Below are 17,668 nucleotides of genomic sequence, written 5' to 3'. Positions count from 1 at the left end.
AATACTGGAATTGTATTGGCAAATGAAAGCATGTGATACAAAATATCTGATCATTTTGAACTTGCCTGCTCACTTTTTGGATCCTTTGCTGACAAGAGGCTGCTGTTAGTAGCAGTTGCCAATGTCTTGGTTCTGCCATCCATCCCCATACTGTCCTTTAGTGAGGTCAAGCTCCCAATCAGACCCTGTGTTGCCAGGAGGACATTCTTTACCAGCATATCTGGAGTGCTTTGAGCAGGACACTGTGGAAATACAATGTGGAAATACAAATACAAGCACAATAATTATACTATTGTAGGCTTTTTATTTATAATCCACAGACACAATTTTAGCAGAACATGCTAATATTACTGACATTTATATATAGCAAATATTGTAGCATTGCTTGTTTCTTTTCTATTTCCCACATATATTTTATTGGAGTCTTTAAATTATATATTTTATTTGTGTTATTATTAGGATAACGGTATTTGCAGTATAGCCAGCAAACATAAAGAGGGAAAGTAAGAGACCTTGGGCCTCATTCAGAGGCGGTCGGAGGATGCAAGCGGTCGCTCAGAAACACGGCGGCCACTTGCATCCTGACCGCCCGCCTCTGTTGCAGTCGTTAGGCTGTGGGTTAACACCCACAGCTCTAACGACCGCTCCGGTGATGGTCGCGATGGTCAGAGACCATCGCGACCATCGGGGCTTATGACGAGACCCTAGGGTAGGGTCTCCCTTGTCGTAAGCCCCGGAGAGCTTCTGGCTCTGTCAGAGCCGGAAGCTCTCCACTGACATCACTAGTGATGTCAGTGGGGCCGCCCCCAAACAGTAGGAGTTCCCATGGGAACGCCTCCGTTTGGGCTGCCACCCCCCCGGCCCGCCTTCCAAACGGGACGAGCTGTCAATCAACATCGACAGCTCGCCCCCTTTGGATCGAGTCCCGCTACGACCAGCGCTGTCGGTCGTAGCGGGTCTCACGCATGCGAACGACGGCGCCGGCGCCGTCGTGCGCATGCTCTGTGGGGGGCCATCGACCCGGTCCGAACGCATCGGTGCTAACGACCGGGTCTGAATGACCCCCCTAAATCCATATCCTGGTTAATCCTATGGAACTAGAAAAGACAACCTGTAAATTGGGGATATGGGGAGCATGGTAGTAAATTGAGAACAGATAATATACTATAGAAAACATTCATAAATTCATCCTTTCATGCCCATACATGAGTTTCAAACCTTGGTACCATGGTCTATTTTATTAAGTAATCTTGCTCTAAATTGTTCAATAGACGAAATGAAGTTTGTAAAGGACAGCTCAAGGGCCTGAGAAACTTTGTGTTTAAAGTAAGCAGACACGGTGCAACGTGCTGCCGTAAGGAGCTGAGTCCCGCAGAATGGAAAGTGGTTTTGGGAAATGGAAGTAAAGTTATATAAAGGTACATCTTTCCAGAGAGCCAAATCCAGAGGTGAAGATGGATGCACTAGCAGCTACGACTTTTGTCGCATCTGTCAATCAGGCTGCGGCACTCAGTGAACTACCAGCGATCTTGCAGAATGAGATCTGCTTGGGAAGAACCTTTGCAACTTAAGGTGCGTACGCACTACACGATATGCTCCCTGAGCGATATCGTGTAGTGTGTCCCCGGCAGACTGTGCTCAATGTCGTTCATGACATTGAGCACAGCCGCTGAACGATATCATTAACGATATCGTTCAGCGCCGGGCTCTCTCCCCCATTCCCCAACATGCAGCAACCTGACGAGGGCGTCAGATTGTGCTGCATGTTCAGGCGATGGACAATGTCGGAAACGACCAGCGGGAGTGCACATCGCTGGTCGTTTCCGACATAAAAGTACACGATTTGTGCAAGATTACTGAGCGATTGCACTATTACGATGTCGTAATCGTGCAGTTGCTCAGTAATATCGCCCAGTGTGTACCCAGCATTAGTGGACAGAAGGTAACACATGAATAATATTTTATAGAGTTTTTTTCCTGGTGGGACACATAGATGTCTTCATAATCTTCTCCCAAAGCCTATGTTTCCGTCTTTTGTTGATAATGAGTCTCTCATTATAGCATTTATGATATTTGACCAGAGGTTGTGAGGGAGTGGAATTTTATATTCTATACACAGTATATTGGAGATAGGACCTTTATACCATGGCCAGAGAATGCATAGAACATTGAAAAGAAGATGGATTAGGGAAAAACAATTTATTTGAATGACTCAAAACAAATTACCAAATTTATTTGACCAATATAAGATGAGTTGCAGAAAGTGCTTCCTCTGCATAACCTGAAAGTTTATCTCTACCATGCTATACACTAATCCCTATATTCAGTCAGTAGTATTCGGAAACGCAAATTGTGACTCCCTTTCACTGACGTACCTGGGTGAGATGAGACTGGATTGTGAATGGACAAATGATTTCACAGAGTATTTGCAAATGTTAATAATAGTACACAAAGGAAACACATTACAGAAAATGGGTGGATAGGACAGATAAAAATAACCAAAGTGGATTGGTGCATCTGCAATGCTTAGCGGAGCAGTTGCAAATATAAAATAGGGGGGGCACAGGGGGCAAATTACCCTGAACCCCTCTCTTCGGGGCCGCCCCAATCCTTTATTTAAAGTTGTACTGCAGCACAGGACTGCAATGCCACTTGTAGAAGATAATGAGGGAGATGCAGTCTGACCAGGGGGCGAGTCTACACAGCACTGTACTATCAGTGCCAACAGCATAGGAGGGAGGAGGGGGCTACCTAGCAGCCAGTCTTTAATGGTAAGAGTGACTCAGGGAAGGGGCAATGTCTGTTTTCTGTATGTATGTATGTTTAACTATGTGTGTGTGACTGTGTATGTACAGATGTGGCTTTATACATTTGCGTGACTTGCCTGGCGTGAGTGAGCTGCCAGGACTCTTGCCACTCTGTATTATTCAGTGACATGCGGTGAGGTCAATGGCTGTGGAGGCACACATGGAGATGGGTCTCAGTGCTGGGAGCCTGTGTCACCCCCTACTCACTGTAGCTCCCCCCTCACTCAACTAAGCTTCAGTATCCATCGATTTTCCCACCTGCATCACTGTGTCTTATCTTGCTGCTGCTGACAGCTCCGATCTCTAAACACTGTAGTGCACTTCCTGGTCACATGACACACCCAAGGTGTCCATCAGTGATCAAGGCACGCCCCCCATACTCAGAGGAATGCCTCTATTAGCTCTCTTTATGCGCAGCTTACTGCCTGTGGTGTGGCCCCGTCTCTAGCCCTGCAAAGAGTGTCAAAAGCGATGCTGAGCTGTTGCTGCCTCATCTCTTGTCTCCCTGCAGTCCCAGGGACTGCACACAAATTGGTAGGGACATTTATTTTCTAATGTGCAATACTGAAGTCAGCCATTATAAAAAAAAAAGGTTATATGAATTTACAACAAAATGTCTCATCACTGCAATTAGTCAACACTACATACACAAAGAAAGAGAGAAATGCTAGGATTAAATGCTAACACCATTCTTCACTTTACTAGGTACAGTTTATGAAAATACAGAAAACAATATAGTTTTTTGTACCTTATATTCATTTGGTTTAAATGGATTGTGGTTTTGGACTATGCTGACATATAAGGGACCTGACCTGCTTGCAGAAACGTAGATTACCTGCTAAGGCATGGAAATGGTTATGATGTTATAGATTTGGCTTTGGATTTATGAACTGAATCATAATAACATTTCCCAGTATCCCAAACGTCTGATCACTTACAAACAACTATTGATTCTATCACTCAGTCATGGGCATGTAACACTCACCCGCTCACACTGTACTTCTATTTTACCATCTTCAGTTTCTGTTGTTGTAACTCCTTTGGTAACGGTGTCTTTTTTATTCTGATTGTGTTCTACATTTTCTTGACAAGTGGATTTTCCTCTATTGAGCTGCAAGTCTGTCTTTGTGCCATCACTCTCCGTTTCCTCACCTACTTTGTCTTGTTTCCCCATTGGGCTCTTTGTATCTATCGGTAATATCATATTATCATTTATTCCATCTTCTGCCTGTGTCAGAGGGTCTCCTCTGTCACTCATGGCTATTGTAGTACTTCCTTTGTCAGATCTCTGCTGTGAAATAGCTTCGCTGTTTGCGTCACTTACCTCTCGGTTCTTCATCTGATCTCCTGCTTTCATACTGTCTTCATTTTTAGCCAAATATTCCCTTTTAATAGTTGACTTCCATTTTTGTACAGCACATTTTATTTCATATTGTATCTCTCCCTGTGTCCTATCAAGCCTTTCTTCATTAGGTAAACATGTATCTTCTCTTCCAGTTTTCATTTTGCTGTCTACTTCAGGATTTGGTTCCTGTGCCTCCTGGAGTCCATCTTTAGGTATAACTCCACTTGGGGGTAATATGTCAGTCAGATCTTCTGTTTTAGTCTCTGATTTATTTCTACATTGTGATTTCACAGCCCCCTCACAGCCTTCCGGATGACACATCTCCGTTTCTTCACAGTTTAACCCTGAACACTGTTGAGAGAAGACAAAAGAACAAAAAGTTCTATGATCAGGCTCCTAATAAAACATGGACCAAGTGCAACCTTTAAGGACATGATGCATTTGCGCAACAAACTTTTATTCTCTGTCAAAAACTACAGACACATAGTCTGAGTTGCATGGAAATCTGTCTCTGTGACCATTATGCACTATCCTTCATTCTCTTGGGAGCTTAGTGACACACGTAGAAGTGCAAGATAGGTTGGGAGCATCTGTCTCCCCAGAACCCACTGTCACCATGCTCCTTACAAAAGAGTATAGAAGGATGTGCATGTTGATCATTATAGACTTCATATTTGGCTCCATGTTTAATAAGCTCAGTGTAGGTGGAAGTGATGGAACTTCTCAGTACATGTTGGAGGAGAAAGGGGAAGTACACTGGTCACAGCAACCTGTCTAAAAGGTGACAACTGTTTTTGTTGTCCCAATCACCTGGGGTGAGGTCCTCACAAACTACCTTCTGCCCCAGTTGTGTTGCTGGTGTCTAATTATTTGATAGTGTCTATGATCCAAAATATTGTAACAGCACATAAAATTGCTGTATCTATTGTCAATAGGAATAAGTGTACTTGTAAGTGTTTCTCTATTCCCTTGCATAAAACCTGATAATTACATATAACAGCTATCTAGATGTGTTGTCCAGCCAAGGCTTAGTAAATAGACTCCCACATTTCTTATGCTCTGATCACTATAAAATGCAAACATTGGGCATTTTAATAGTGAATTAGAATATCCTTATGATGATGTGTGTTTTTTTAATGAAGACTGTATTCTGCATTTTGATCTAGGGACTGTTCTCCAGAAATAAATGTGCAGCTCAACTGGTTTTTAACAGAGGAATCATCATTACACAAAGGAATCAATACCTGTTCTCCTCCTTTTGTTAGTTTTGCACTGGGTTCCCCATCTGAATACCTCTCCACAAAGTTGGCATGGCTCCCATTCTCACTGGTCACTGGCACGTGACTGTGGTTATCTCTTGTTTCACAGTCTTTGGGCATATAAGGGACCTGAGACTCTGCAGCTGAAGAACCCTTTAAGTTATGAAATATTTCAGAAATTGTAAAGGGAAGTAATGTGCCAATCTGCAACTACTACTAAATGACCAGCAGAACTAGCTTATGCCGGGTACACATTAGGTGATGTGGTGATATATCGTTTGTACAGTCGATGTACCATATATCGTTCAGTCTATCTGTCAGTGTGTAAACAGCACATTAGTCCTGATCCATATCATAAAATGTTTCTAATTTATAGGCAGTAGATATCAACTTGAAGAGGTTCATAACAATTAGAGCAATAATACACACTTAAGGTCATCTTCTGACACTTACCTCCAAAGTACTGATAGTCCCACTAATTTCAGACAACTGTTCCCCCTGGCCTATAATAAGATCGCCATTCACAGTAGCACTGTCTGTCAGTATGACAACCACTCGCCTCACTGAGGACAATCCTCCTTCCTCGTTACCAGGGATTAGTCCACCAATCAAATTCTGAGCTGCCTCCAAAAATGTCATGGCCAGTTTGTCAGCAGAACCCTGAATATTGGGGAAGGAGGGAAGATGTGAAACAGTATTCATCTAATTTCAAATGAGGAACAAATTGAGCGGCTTTTGTACTGAGTGACTTGATTACCAAGATGTTTGGAATGGCCTTCACATAGTAATGAGGGATTAGTTTAACTGCTATTATTTTGATTACCTTTTTGCAAACTAACAAAGACAACTCATAGAATTTGGAAGAATCATGAACTTTCTCATTAAGGGCCTGATTATGAGTCGCACGTAATGCCAATGTTGATGAATATCCCTAAAAACTCTTACAGCGCATGCATTAAACGATCTGTACACACAGAGGCGCAGTTGCGATTAAGCTACACAGTATTAGAAATGTATTGGAAATGTGCTGGCGGCGAATGAGAGGTCCATCTTATGGGCGTGTAATGGGAGAGTCACGGGCATCTGGCTGCAGTGGTTGTATACACAGACGCTTAATTGCTCACATTGGATGCCATACTCAGACCGAAAATCTGTACTTACCAAAGGGCTGCTTTTGATCTTGCGACCAATGATGGCGTCTAAAGACGCAAAAAGCAGTATTTCAGCATCTATAGAAGCTCAATGTGGGTGTCTCAGTCCATGCACAGTCAGACACATGCTTATACACCAGGGGAAGAGCTGATACTAGCATTAGCATACAATCATAGGTACGGCTATGGCAAAAGATGCTAATGCGGTCACAACAGCGTGTGACAAATTGTTTAATTTACTCAGCCTGAGATAACAGTGATTTTGCACCTTGTGCCAACCCTGCCCCGAACAAGCAAACCATAATGTCAGCCCAATGGGATGGGGTCGCAATCACCCGGTAGTACAGCACCGAGTGACTGTACGGGCTGCAAGGTGTGTGTCTGGAGTGTTCAAGCGCTACAGGCTATAGGGTGCCACTCCAGGCATTCTGCAATCCAAATGCAGCTGCCGTGGGGAAGCAACTGGGTGACGACAACTCTCACAGCCCCAGATAAGGTTCTGGGTAACTGGTATTGCTCAGCTTTCATTATGAACACTTCTGATTCTGATTTGGGAGCAAAGCAAAAAAAAAAAATGGAGCACAGTTGTACTTTGGCGAAACCATGTTGTACTGCAGGTGGGGCAGATTTAATATGTTCAGAGGAGCAGATGATTACCAGTTTTGAGGCATGAATCACAGCTTAATTCCAAATTGCAATGTAAAAACAAAGGGCCTGATTCAGACCCACTCGCGAGCGGCTGTCCGCTCGCAAGTGGGTCGATGGTCTGCACTGAGCATGCGCACGACGGAGGGAGCTCCGTCGTGCGCATGCGCCAGACGCGACGAGCGAAGGACTTTCCTTCGCTCGTTGTGTCTGATCAAAGGGGGCGTGCTGTCGATGTTGATTGACAGCACGCCCCCTTTGGTGGGCGTGCCGGGGGCGTGCCTCCCTGATGGGGGCGTTCCCAAGGGAACGCCTACCGTCAGAAGCCGGCCCACTGACATCACTAGTGATGTCAGTGGGAGTGATTTTGGCTCTGATAGAGCCAAAATCACTCCGGGCCTTGCGGTTGAAAACCTCAACCGCAGGCTCCGGCTTGCAGTTTCGATGGTCGCGATGGTCAAGACCATCGCGGCCATCAAACTGCACGCTCGTATAGGCTGTGGGTGGTGACCCACAGCTATACGAGCGTACAGGAGGACGCTCCATTTTTATGGAGGGCGGCCCTCATTCAGAGCGTGCGCTCTGCTCAGAGCGTACGGCTCTGAATGAGGGCCAAAGATGCCTAATAATTGTTTGCTACATGCAAAAGCAGACAATATTTTCCTGCATGTATAAAAAATACATGCAGTTGCACCCCTTGCATTGCAATATGGTTTGTTCCAGGAGCAATTGATCTTTTTGACTCTTTCTTTATTTGCTTCTAACTCTGCAAAAGCCCCTTAGTTTACTTCTCAAAAAGAATCAATCATTCCACTCAAACATAAAGTTCATGCTGCATTCAGTAAATGCTTTGATGTAAATGCTTTAACTGGGCCTGATTCAGGGTTGTACACTATTAACTTCGCAGCAATGCTAAAGTATGTTAATGCCGCAGGAATGACTGTTGCAGCTCCGTACCTGAGGCCAGTAAATCTGCGCTGGAAGGCACAGACGCTGGTCTTGCAACTCTTAGTAAACAGGGGCGACGCCCATTTTTTTGGGGAAAATTTCTGCCCCAAACCGCCGCAGCATGTCAATCATTATGTGGCTAAGGGGCACTGTCGCAGAAAGAGACCTGCAGAAGCGCAGATCTCCAACAATCGAAGATGTAAACAAACCATCGGCTTTGCGTATAATTCTGACTCAGGCCTTTTGTCAAGTAGTTACATACAATGTCCCTGATTCTGAATTGGAAATAAATCAAGTAACTGTGCACCTCGGTAAAACCATGTTGCACTGGAGGTGTGGCAGATGTAACATGTGCAGAGAGGGGGCCTGATTCAGCATGGTTTGCAATTGCAACCGCATTAGCAGATCGGCCGATTATTGCGTACTGCACATGTGTATGGACCGCACTGTGCGTGCACGATGATCGCACTGCGATTACGGATGCACTGTGAAATCCATCGCAGAGTGAGTGACAGGCTGTGAGCATTGGAGGGTGGTGACGGGGGAATCGCCATTGCCTGGGCGTGCATAAATTAGCCACTGTGATTGCCTATGTAGCCTGAGTACTCAACTTGTGTGACGAGACTTGCAATTTCTGAATCAGGTCAGACCTGCTGTAATTGTGGGCGATGGGCCGATGTTCTCCGATGTTACCAATATATGCGCAGGTCTGCGAGGTATTACACATGTGAAAAGGCAGTAGTGGGCGTCTCTATGCTGGTTGAGCGGTGGCAAACATTAGCATATTTTCGCAGGTTAATTGCGTGCGATTATGCAGCTGTGTTCGCAGTTGCGATCCGTGCTGAATCAGGCCCCGAAAATTTGAGAGAGGTGTGTCCTAGCTCAAATCTAAATTGCAGAGTAAAAATAAAGCTGTCCAGCTTTTGTGTGCTACAAGCAAAAGCATGCAAAAAAAATGTATGTAAAAAGCATGCAAAAAAATGTATGCATTTGCACCCCTTGCATTGCTACATGGTTTGTCCGGGGACACAGGCCTAATTCAGAGTTGTACGCTATTCCGATATTTAAGCAGTGATATTCTGCTACTACGCATGTGTGAAAAGTCCTGAAATCCCTTATTGCACATGTACTACCGTTTGCAGTTGTGTATGACATTGCTAACATTTGAGAAGGGCTTTGTGATCCCAAGGTGGAGAGTGGGTGGTGACCTTAAGTGATCGCAAAAGGAAGCTGTTTCATGGGGGTGTTATTGGCATGTCACAGGTGTGTCTCAGAATGCTATCGCAAATCCACAGCTTCAGAGGCCATGTTTAGTTGGATTTGAGGAGATTAGCTATAGTAGACCCTAGGCTACTGCAAATGATGATGGTGCAACCATTGTTGCGTCGATGTTGGCGTGATTACAATCTCCATCACAAGTGCACAGACCACTGAGCCTGAAAGTGGGCGTCTCAACATTCATACACTACATCACACTTTCGGGCACAAAGGGAAAGCTGATATTAGCATTTGCCATAGTCCTACAACCACTATTGTGAGAGCAGCTTGTTATCGCGGTTGCTTTAACAACCATCTCTGAATCAGGCCCACAGTCACTTGTGGTTTCTTACTTTATTCCCAACCCAGAGTCAGGCCCAGAGCAAGCTGCATAGGAATGCATCCTAATAAGACCGCTCTGATCAAAACTGTTAGTTAAGCTTTAATGTTCAAGTTACCTGCTCAGTGCACCCATCTTCAGAAGAGTCCTCCGTCAGCAGTGTAGATACAATGCGTTCCTTATGTGTTATGCTGCTGTGTTCATCAGACTCCTCATTTTCTCTACTTGTGTCTGAAACTTGTGGATCTTCTTCTGTCCCTTCCCAGTCTCCTTCCCTTCCTGCTGCTTTTGTCTGAGAGAGCCTTTTATCAGTACTGCGCTCTTCTCTATGTGTCAGGCATTCTCTTAATGAGGCTTCAGGTTGTTTCTTCACATCACAGCCCTGTAAGTCACTGCTCAAATCTTCATTTTTTGCTTCTGTTTTCTCGCTCCTCAACTCAACAGACTAAAAAATCGGCAAAACTCATATCAGAATCAGTTTATATAAACAATTATGGTCTAAATCTATGGAATGTTTAATCAAAGTGATATTTATGTATAGATCATTTGTGTTTGGGTTAAATATATTTTTATTTATACAGAATTCCTTATAGAGTATAGATAAAAATACCCTAGTCTTTCATAATAAAGAGACATAATTAATAATGAAATATACATTTAATCCCAGCATAAATCCACAACTTCTAATTTTCATGAGGTTAGCACAGCGCCTAGGAGTTGCACCTAAACCGATGGCAATTGCAGTCACTTTCTACACTCAGAAATAAATGTGACTATCTGACTGTATTCAGAGAGTCTCACACATCTACGTGACTGCACCACCCAGTGCCAAATTAAGTCTTCGGGTGGCCCGGGGCACTTAATACAGAGAGGTCCTCCTCTTCTTGTCAGCACCCCCCTGGCTGTGCCTGCTGTGTGTGTGCCTTCTCCCCCAACCTACATGAGGCAGTAGCAGCAACACGTAGGCAGTGGCGGTTCTAGGGGTGGGCTAACAGGGCAGTCGCCCGGGGCGCCGGCCCCTAGAGGGCGCCACTGGGTCCCCAGAAGTGAAAAAAAAAAAATCCATAAATAAAACAGCGCCGGTCCCCCCCTGCATTGCCGGGCGCCCGCTGATATTTGTAATCAGTGGGCACCTGGCTCCCTCCCTGCAAAGGCAGCCGAAGCTCACTCCAGAGCTCCGGCTCCCGCATAGAGCACTATGGGAGGGACGTCATGAAATCATGACGTCTCTCCCATAGATCCGTGGAGCCGGAGCTCACTCCAGAGCTCCGGCTCCAGCAGAGAGCACTACTGCATTACTGCACATGGCAATTATTCACCACGAGGGGAGAGCTTGGGGGAAGCCTAGCACCTTCATAAGTGCTGGGCACGCCCCACAGTTTGATGAATTGGGGGTGTTCCGCAAGTACATGCCCCCTTTCCGGAAGCGCGTGTGCTTTCAGCGTGTGCAGAGGAACGTCATCTACAAAAAGTTGTTGTTTTTTTTTTTTTTGTTTTGTTGTTTTTTTTTTGGGGGGGGGGGGCGCAACTGTGAACTTTCGCCCTGAGCTCCACAATGTCTAGAACCGGCCCTGCACGTAGGTCCTACCTGCATTCCTGCACTAGGGAACAGACTCTGGAGCCTCATCTCGGGCACTGCAGGAACTGATTCTGCTCATCTCCAGCCTCCGTTGCCAGCAGCAGCTCTCCCAGCAGTAGTGCAGCGACTTTTGCTACACTGCTTGGAGAGTTGCTGCTGGCAGCGGAGGCTGGAGACCAGCAGAATTGTCCCCATCCCCAGATTGCCCCCTGTACTTCCCCCTTAATCTAGCTCTGGCACCGCCCGCATATGTCCGCTTGTCAGAGCAGCCATCATCACTATCAGCAGGCATTTGCACCAGCCCTAATCTAGGCTCAAGAGAAAGGTATGTAATGATTGGCTCTGCATATGCTGCCCAGGCACATTCAACCCTCAGACATCTTTTTGCCCCCCTGCCCTTCTTATGCTAAGCACAGGGTGACGCCTAGCAAATATAGCAGCTAGGCCCTGCCCACTCCTATTTATAGCTGATGCTAAGCCACACCCTCTCCTGCCAGCAGCCGGGGATCTGTATTCTTCCCCGCTAGTGAATGAAAGCAGAGCTACAATGCCAATCCAATCACTGGTAGGAATTGTGTTTGTTATGCCAAAGCTGACAGTTAACAAGAGGAGGGAGACAGGAGTGTATCGGGACTGCCAACTTTGATTAGCAGGAGTACAAATATTGGTGCCATTTCCATAGAAATGTACCAAGCACCCACATGTTCATCTGTAGTCCTGCTCCACCAGGTAACTGGCCCTCTACTAAGTAACAATGTATCATTTCAGTGTATGGACCGGAACCTGACCTCTACAGGAGGGGGTGGAGCCCTCAGACAGGGGATTTCCCCTCTACCCCTGTGGGTTGTCCGACCCTACAACTACACAAAAATAAATGTTCAATTATCTCACAGCTATAAATATATATACTGTATATGTTTATAGGTCAAATATTTCAAGTATATTTTAATCTCTCACCTCAATATCCACATTACTTACACAACTTGGTACCTGCCCAAGAATAGGTCCTTTATTCATATCTGATTCCCAAAGCCTAGTATGGCTACAGCCTTGGGAGCATTCTGGGTGCAATTCCCATGACACTTCTCTTGTTAGCGGTCCAGAATTAAGAGGCAGATCATCACTTCTTAGCAGAGCTTCATCCTTCAGGCTAAGATAACAATAAGGTACAGCAGGTCAGCGTTTTGGTTGCCATACATCAGTAAATGTACCGATAGTGGGGTTGATGCAGGATGGAACGGAAACTGACTGTAATTACACCCGCATTGCGCGCATGAAGAATATTGTGGATATTTGCCTGTATGCTGAGATGCACACATTTGTGCCACCCCATGCCCCTATCCATATGCTTGGTTACTTAACTCCTGCAAGTAGAGGTGTGACTGAGATGCGTATGACTCAGCATTGCCTTTACTCAGCTCCAGAGCATGCATAGTGCAAAAACACGCAAGCTACATCCAAAATGCTGACTCATGTTCAACTCTGCCTTGGCCCCAGTAAGTGCAACTTGTTTTATGGGGAAGCGTATGGATCTACGTGCCCAGATACCAGGGTCTGTAGGAGTGCAAATGTTCTCAAAGGTCAAAGAGGAGTCAACTTAATTGTAGAAACAGAAATAATGAGCATTGAGATATAGGGTTGGAGAGGGCACATTTACTAGGTTATTCCCTGATGTGGGGAAGCACATATGCCACCTTCACCACCTCCGAAATCCTGTATCGGATCCCATCCCGATATCTTTATTGGATCAATTTGTACTTTCCAGCAGTGCCACCATGAGAAATTGTGGCCCATGGTATTTAGGGGTGTGTGTGTCCACACCATGCTGTGAATATAAGGTCTCCTCTATAGAAGCTGCACCAGTGCCACAATATCTTGTTGTAGAGTAAAACACATTTAAAGGTCTCTCTAACATGAGAGCACTGCTGCAAACTGGTAAGAATATTATACAACAATGGCTCATGTACTAACATTGCTTTTAGGCGCTAAGGGTCTCATTCAGACTCGCTCGCAAGTGGGTCGATGGTACCCAAATGCGCACGACGGAGGCTGCTCCATCGTGCGCAAGCGCGAGACCCGGCGAGCGACGGGGAAGCCGTCGCTCGGGGTCTCGCACCAAAGGGGGCGTGCTGTCGATGGTGAGTGACAGCACGCCCCCTTTGGTGGGCGTGCTGGGGCGTGGCTGCCCAGACGGAGGCGTTCCCATGGGAACGCCTACCGTCTGGGTCCAGCCCCACTGACATCACTAGTGATGTCAGTGGGAGTGATTTTGGCTCTGATAGAGCCAAAATCACTCCAGGGCTTGCGGCAGCGAGACCCTACCGCAGGGTCTCGTCGCAAGTCTGATGGTCTTGACCATCGCGACCATCATCATGGACGCTCGCATAAGCTGTGGGTGGTAACCCACAGCTATGCGAGCGTCCAGGAGGACGCACCAAAAAAAAACATAAAAACGCCCTGATTCAGAGCGGGCGCTCATTCAGAGCGTCCGGCTCTGAATCAGGCCCTAAATTTGCACTGAACTAAACTCAGCAATTAGCTTGTATTTTGTTCAGTGAAAGTTAAAGACTGAAACTTAGGGGTAAATTTATTAAGATGGGAGTTCTATTAAGAAATGATGTTGCCCATAGCAACCAATCGGATTCCAGGTATTATCTTCTAGATGGTGCTAGATAAATGAGAAGTAGAATCTGGTTGCTATGGGCAACATCACTTCTTAAACAGAACTCCCATCTTAGTAAATTTACCCCTTAGTGTCTGATTAGCTGCTATGGTGCATCATGATGACACACAGCAAGCACCGGAGGGGCCCTGGCATAAGAAAATGCCAAGTGTATCCTAAGGACACACCCTGCGGCTTTCCATACAGTGGGATACCTCTTCACACACACGAAAAGGTAGAATTGAGTGGTGGGGTGCCTCTCCTGGTGCCGTCGGGAATATTGTCCACGCAGCTTGCCCCCGGTCTTGCGCCATAGCTGACACACTCCTTGTTACACCCCTGTTTGTTTGTACCTTCCATCATGTTTCCCACCATCTTCTGAGCTTCTTCTATTTCTTGTTGCTGATAAAGGTGGCATGTTCTCAGTTTCTGCACTGGTAGCAATTTGTATACCTCTCGCATCTTCATGTCTACAATCTTCAGCTGATTCCCCACCTCTTTCTGTAAGATGGGATGTACTGGCTCTGCTAATTTCTTCTTTAAGATACTTGAGGCTTCCAATGAGACTTTCTGCAGCTTCCATAACAGTTGAGGCTAAATGTTCAGGTATGTTATTCTACAGGATGATATGGTATACAAAGATATGTTATTTTATATAGCCATGATAGAGTAACATACAAAGCTATGTTATACATATCTACAGTATCTATCTATCTATCTATCTATCTATCTATCTATCTATCTCATTCACAGGCTCAGCTCTCTATTCCGGTTACTGTAAAGCCTTCCACAAAATATTAAGAAAACGATATACAATCATGTACACTCATAAAAAAACGAGGTCTGGAGACCTAAATACTGTTCAGCGTTTCATTTGTTAAACTTTCATCAGGGATGAATACAATAGTTTAACTACTGAAACATTGAAACAGTGAACAGCATTTAGGTCTACAGACCTCTTTTTTTCTGCCTGTATACAAGAGTGCAGCCATCTCTTACCATTTGCTATATGCAGTATATCCACACAACCTACTAATAAAGTTGACACTCATTTTCATTTTCCATTCTTTTAAATCACAATGAGGAATAGAGCTTACTTGTGTAGAAGAGACAGGCACATTTATTTCTCCGCCAAGTATATTTTTTTTATCCATTCTGTCATCACATGACACATCTACTTTGTCTGTACTGACTGAGAGTTCAGCTATTTGCTCGGCTGTACTCTGTTTCTTTTGAGTCATTGGTGTTGGATCATTTTGTTTCTTTATTATCGCTTCATATTTTGCTGGTTCTTGGTTATTTTTCCAAACTACTTGTCCTTGAATTTCTTTTCTCTCACTAGATACCTCAGCACAGTTCATTTCTTTGTATGTGCCCGGTAGTATGACCTTTTCTGGATCATCTTTCTGACTGGAAGAATCTAGATTTCGGTAAGAGGAAGTATCACAACTTTCCGCCTCATTAGGAATAAGACTTTCTCCAACCTTTTCCACCAGTATCTCCTTTAGTGGTCTATGCCCTGTTTCATAGGTCTGAGTCTCTGCCGAATGTAGGTCTGTCCTCTTCATTGGTGTCACAGAAATCTGACGGAGCATATCATTAAGGACAATCATAACCTTTTCCAGCATATAACAAGATGAATACTTAGATACAATAGAAAGATAAAAAAAACATTTAGTTTATTTTTTAATAAGTTTATAGATAAGCTTTATAGATAAATATATGATATTAAAGATGATTAAAGTATAGGTTTTTAAACACAAATATGAGTTATTATAGGTAATAAATGTTGCAAACGTTATATGAAGGTGCTGAACAGAGCTGTCATTAATATACTGTATGTGACAAAAGTCAAGAGTGTATTGTAACCCTAGTGACTCCATCTTGTGTATGGTCTTTTCTATTAGATGAATGTGACTTTTGTCCCACATTCTAGCCATCTGTGTAAATCAGGGTATATCTGTTTCACTCTAGCCAACGGCCTTGGAAGATAGTGCATTAACATAACATACTGGATCAACGCAAGAACAGATAAATAAAGCAGAATTATGGTTGAAAAATATAGTGTTACACAGCCAGGTGTTTGTCATTGGCAGTTCAGCGTATACAGAATAATCTGTCTATGTTATTTAATTAGTTGTAGTCAGCTAAAAGGACACTCAATATACAATTAAAATTGGTACAAAGCCAATTCCAGTGACAGTAAAAAAACCAGTGCAAAAGCAACATTATGGATGGTTTGATGTAATGGTACATGTGTGGGCATATGTATAAGTCACAAAATTACGTACTTAGAAATATGATCTTGAATTAGAAAAACATGTATAGATAGCTTTTTTTAGAACATTTAGCTATGCAATCATTATGGAATGTTAACAATTAGGCTTATTTTTGCAACAAACGAAAATGTTTTCTTTTTCCAGTGCAACTACTGAATTGTTATTGTTAGCACGCAGGTGTCTGATAAGAACTTTTTCAACCACAAGATGATAATACCAAAGGCTGAGAATAATTATAAGGAGAGACAATTTAATGTGTGATGAGCTGAAAGATGACGACTGACTATTTCCAAGAAAAATGAAAGCCAGAAACCAATCACAGACAGGTCGCTTTACATAGTGACATTTTATGGTCTATCGTAATTGGGGCATTTCTCTAAGAGCTGATATCTGTCGGTTTCTTGGAATTGGAGTGACATGCTATGAATAATTATGACTATATATTAGCCTAGACAGATTGAAGTGAATAAATATCGAGTAAAGCTGAGATATGTTACGATTTTCTGGATTGAATCCCCTGGAAATGCGTTGCTTGTGCTGTGACACATGAAGGGCTGTCTGCATGCTGTTTTCATTTTTTATGAACACTTGAAGTACAACATTTAACTACATCAGTCCTCACTGTGCAGACATTCAGAGATTATCACTTTAATACGAGCGATGCTGAGTCATAGGCAACTCATGGCCCGATTCACTATGGAACGCAATCAGTCAATTGTTGCAGAGGCTACGCAGACCCAGAGCAGAGAGATTGACAGGAAGTGCCATTTGTGGGTGGTGACGGGGGATGGTGGTCGGGCAAACGTAGGCATGCCAGTGCGTGGCAACGCCGTTGCAGGGGCGTGCATAAATTATTCACTGCGTGGCCATAAGCAGCCATAGCACTGATAGCGTGCGTGGCTGCTAGCAATTTCTGAGTAAGGTCAGGCTTGTGCAAGTGTGCATATGGGTCCGATTTTACCAATTGTTTCGCTATGTTGCCCTAGTATATGGATGTGAGTAAGGGGAAGTGGGTGTCCTTATGTCTGACTGCGTTCACAATGTGAATGCAAACATTTAAATAGCACCTCTGATATTAGAATCTGCGGTGTGTACTTATAAGCAGAATTGCGTTCTGTTGTGAATCAGGCACTTAGTCACATCTCCACTTGCAGGTGAATGGGCATAACTGGATATTAATGGGGCAGTCACACGTAGGCAAACTTTAGCAAGGTGGTTTTGATGGAATCACTTGCACCAAGTTTAGATCAGGTGCAAGTGCACACTGATAGTAATGACAGCTAGTATCACAATGAGAGTGGTGATTCCTATAAGTAGTAATCATAGCTTCTATGCCAGGCTTCATATGAAGAATCTTCTTAAGGATGAACTATTCATGAGGTTTAAGGTTTCACCA

The 17,668-nt window shown here is 44.2% G+C and overlaps 1 protein-coding gene across 1 annotated transcript in view; it reads right to left on the bottom strand.

The window, feature by feature from the left end:
* The window catches only part of LOC148529103 (uncharacterized), an 86,641-nt gene extending 71,035 nt beyond the window's left edge, over window positions 1-15,606 (bottom strand). The window contains exons 1-8 of the mRNA XM_088468842.1: window positions 15,091-15,606; window positions 14,347-14,609; window positions 12,289-12,481; window positions 9,871-10,197; window positions 5,865-6,071; window positions 5,397-5,564; window positions 3,793-4,503; window positions 66-242 (exon numbers count right to left, since the gene is read on the bottom strand). Coding sequence (XP_088324968.1) covers window positions 66-242; window positions 3,793-4,503; window positions 5,397-5,564; window positions 5,865-6,071; window positions 9,871-10,197; window positions 12,289-12,481; window positions 14,347-14,609; window positions 15,091-15,606 — 2,562 coding nt within the window. The remainder of the gene's footprint in view (window positions 1-65; window positions 243-3,792; window positions 4,504-5,396; window positions 5,565-5,864; window positions 6,072-9,870; window positions 10,198-12,288; window positions 12,482-14,346; window positions 14,610-15,090) is intronic.
* Window positions 15,607-17,668: the final 2,062 nt, after the last annotated feature.

This window comes from Taudactylus pleione, unplaced genomic scaffold (genome assembly GCF_031769625.1).
Source record: "Taudactylus pleione unplaced genomic scaffold, aTauple2 ptg000086l, whole genome shotgun sequence".
Classification (NCBI taxonomy): Eukaryota; Metazoa; Chordata; class Amphibia; order Anura; family Myobatrachidae; genus Taudactylus; species Taudactylus pleione.
The sequence above is the reverse complement of the archived record's forward strand: the minus strand, read 5'-3'. Positions and strand labels throughout refer to the sequence as shown.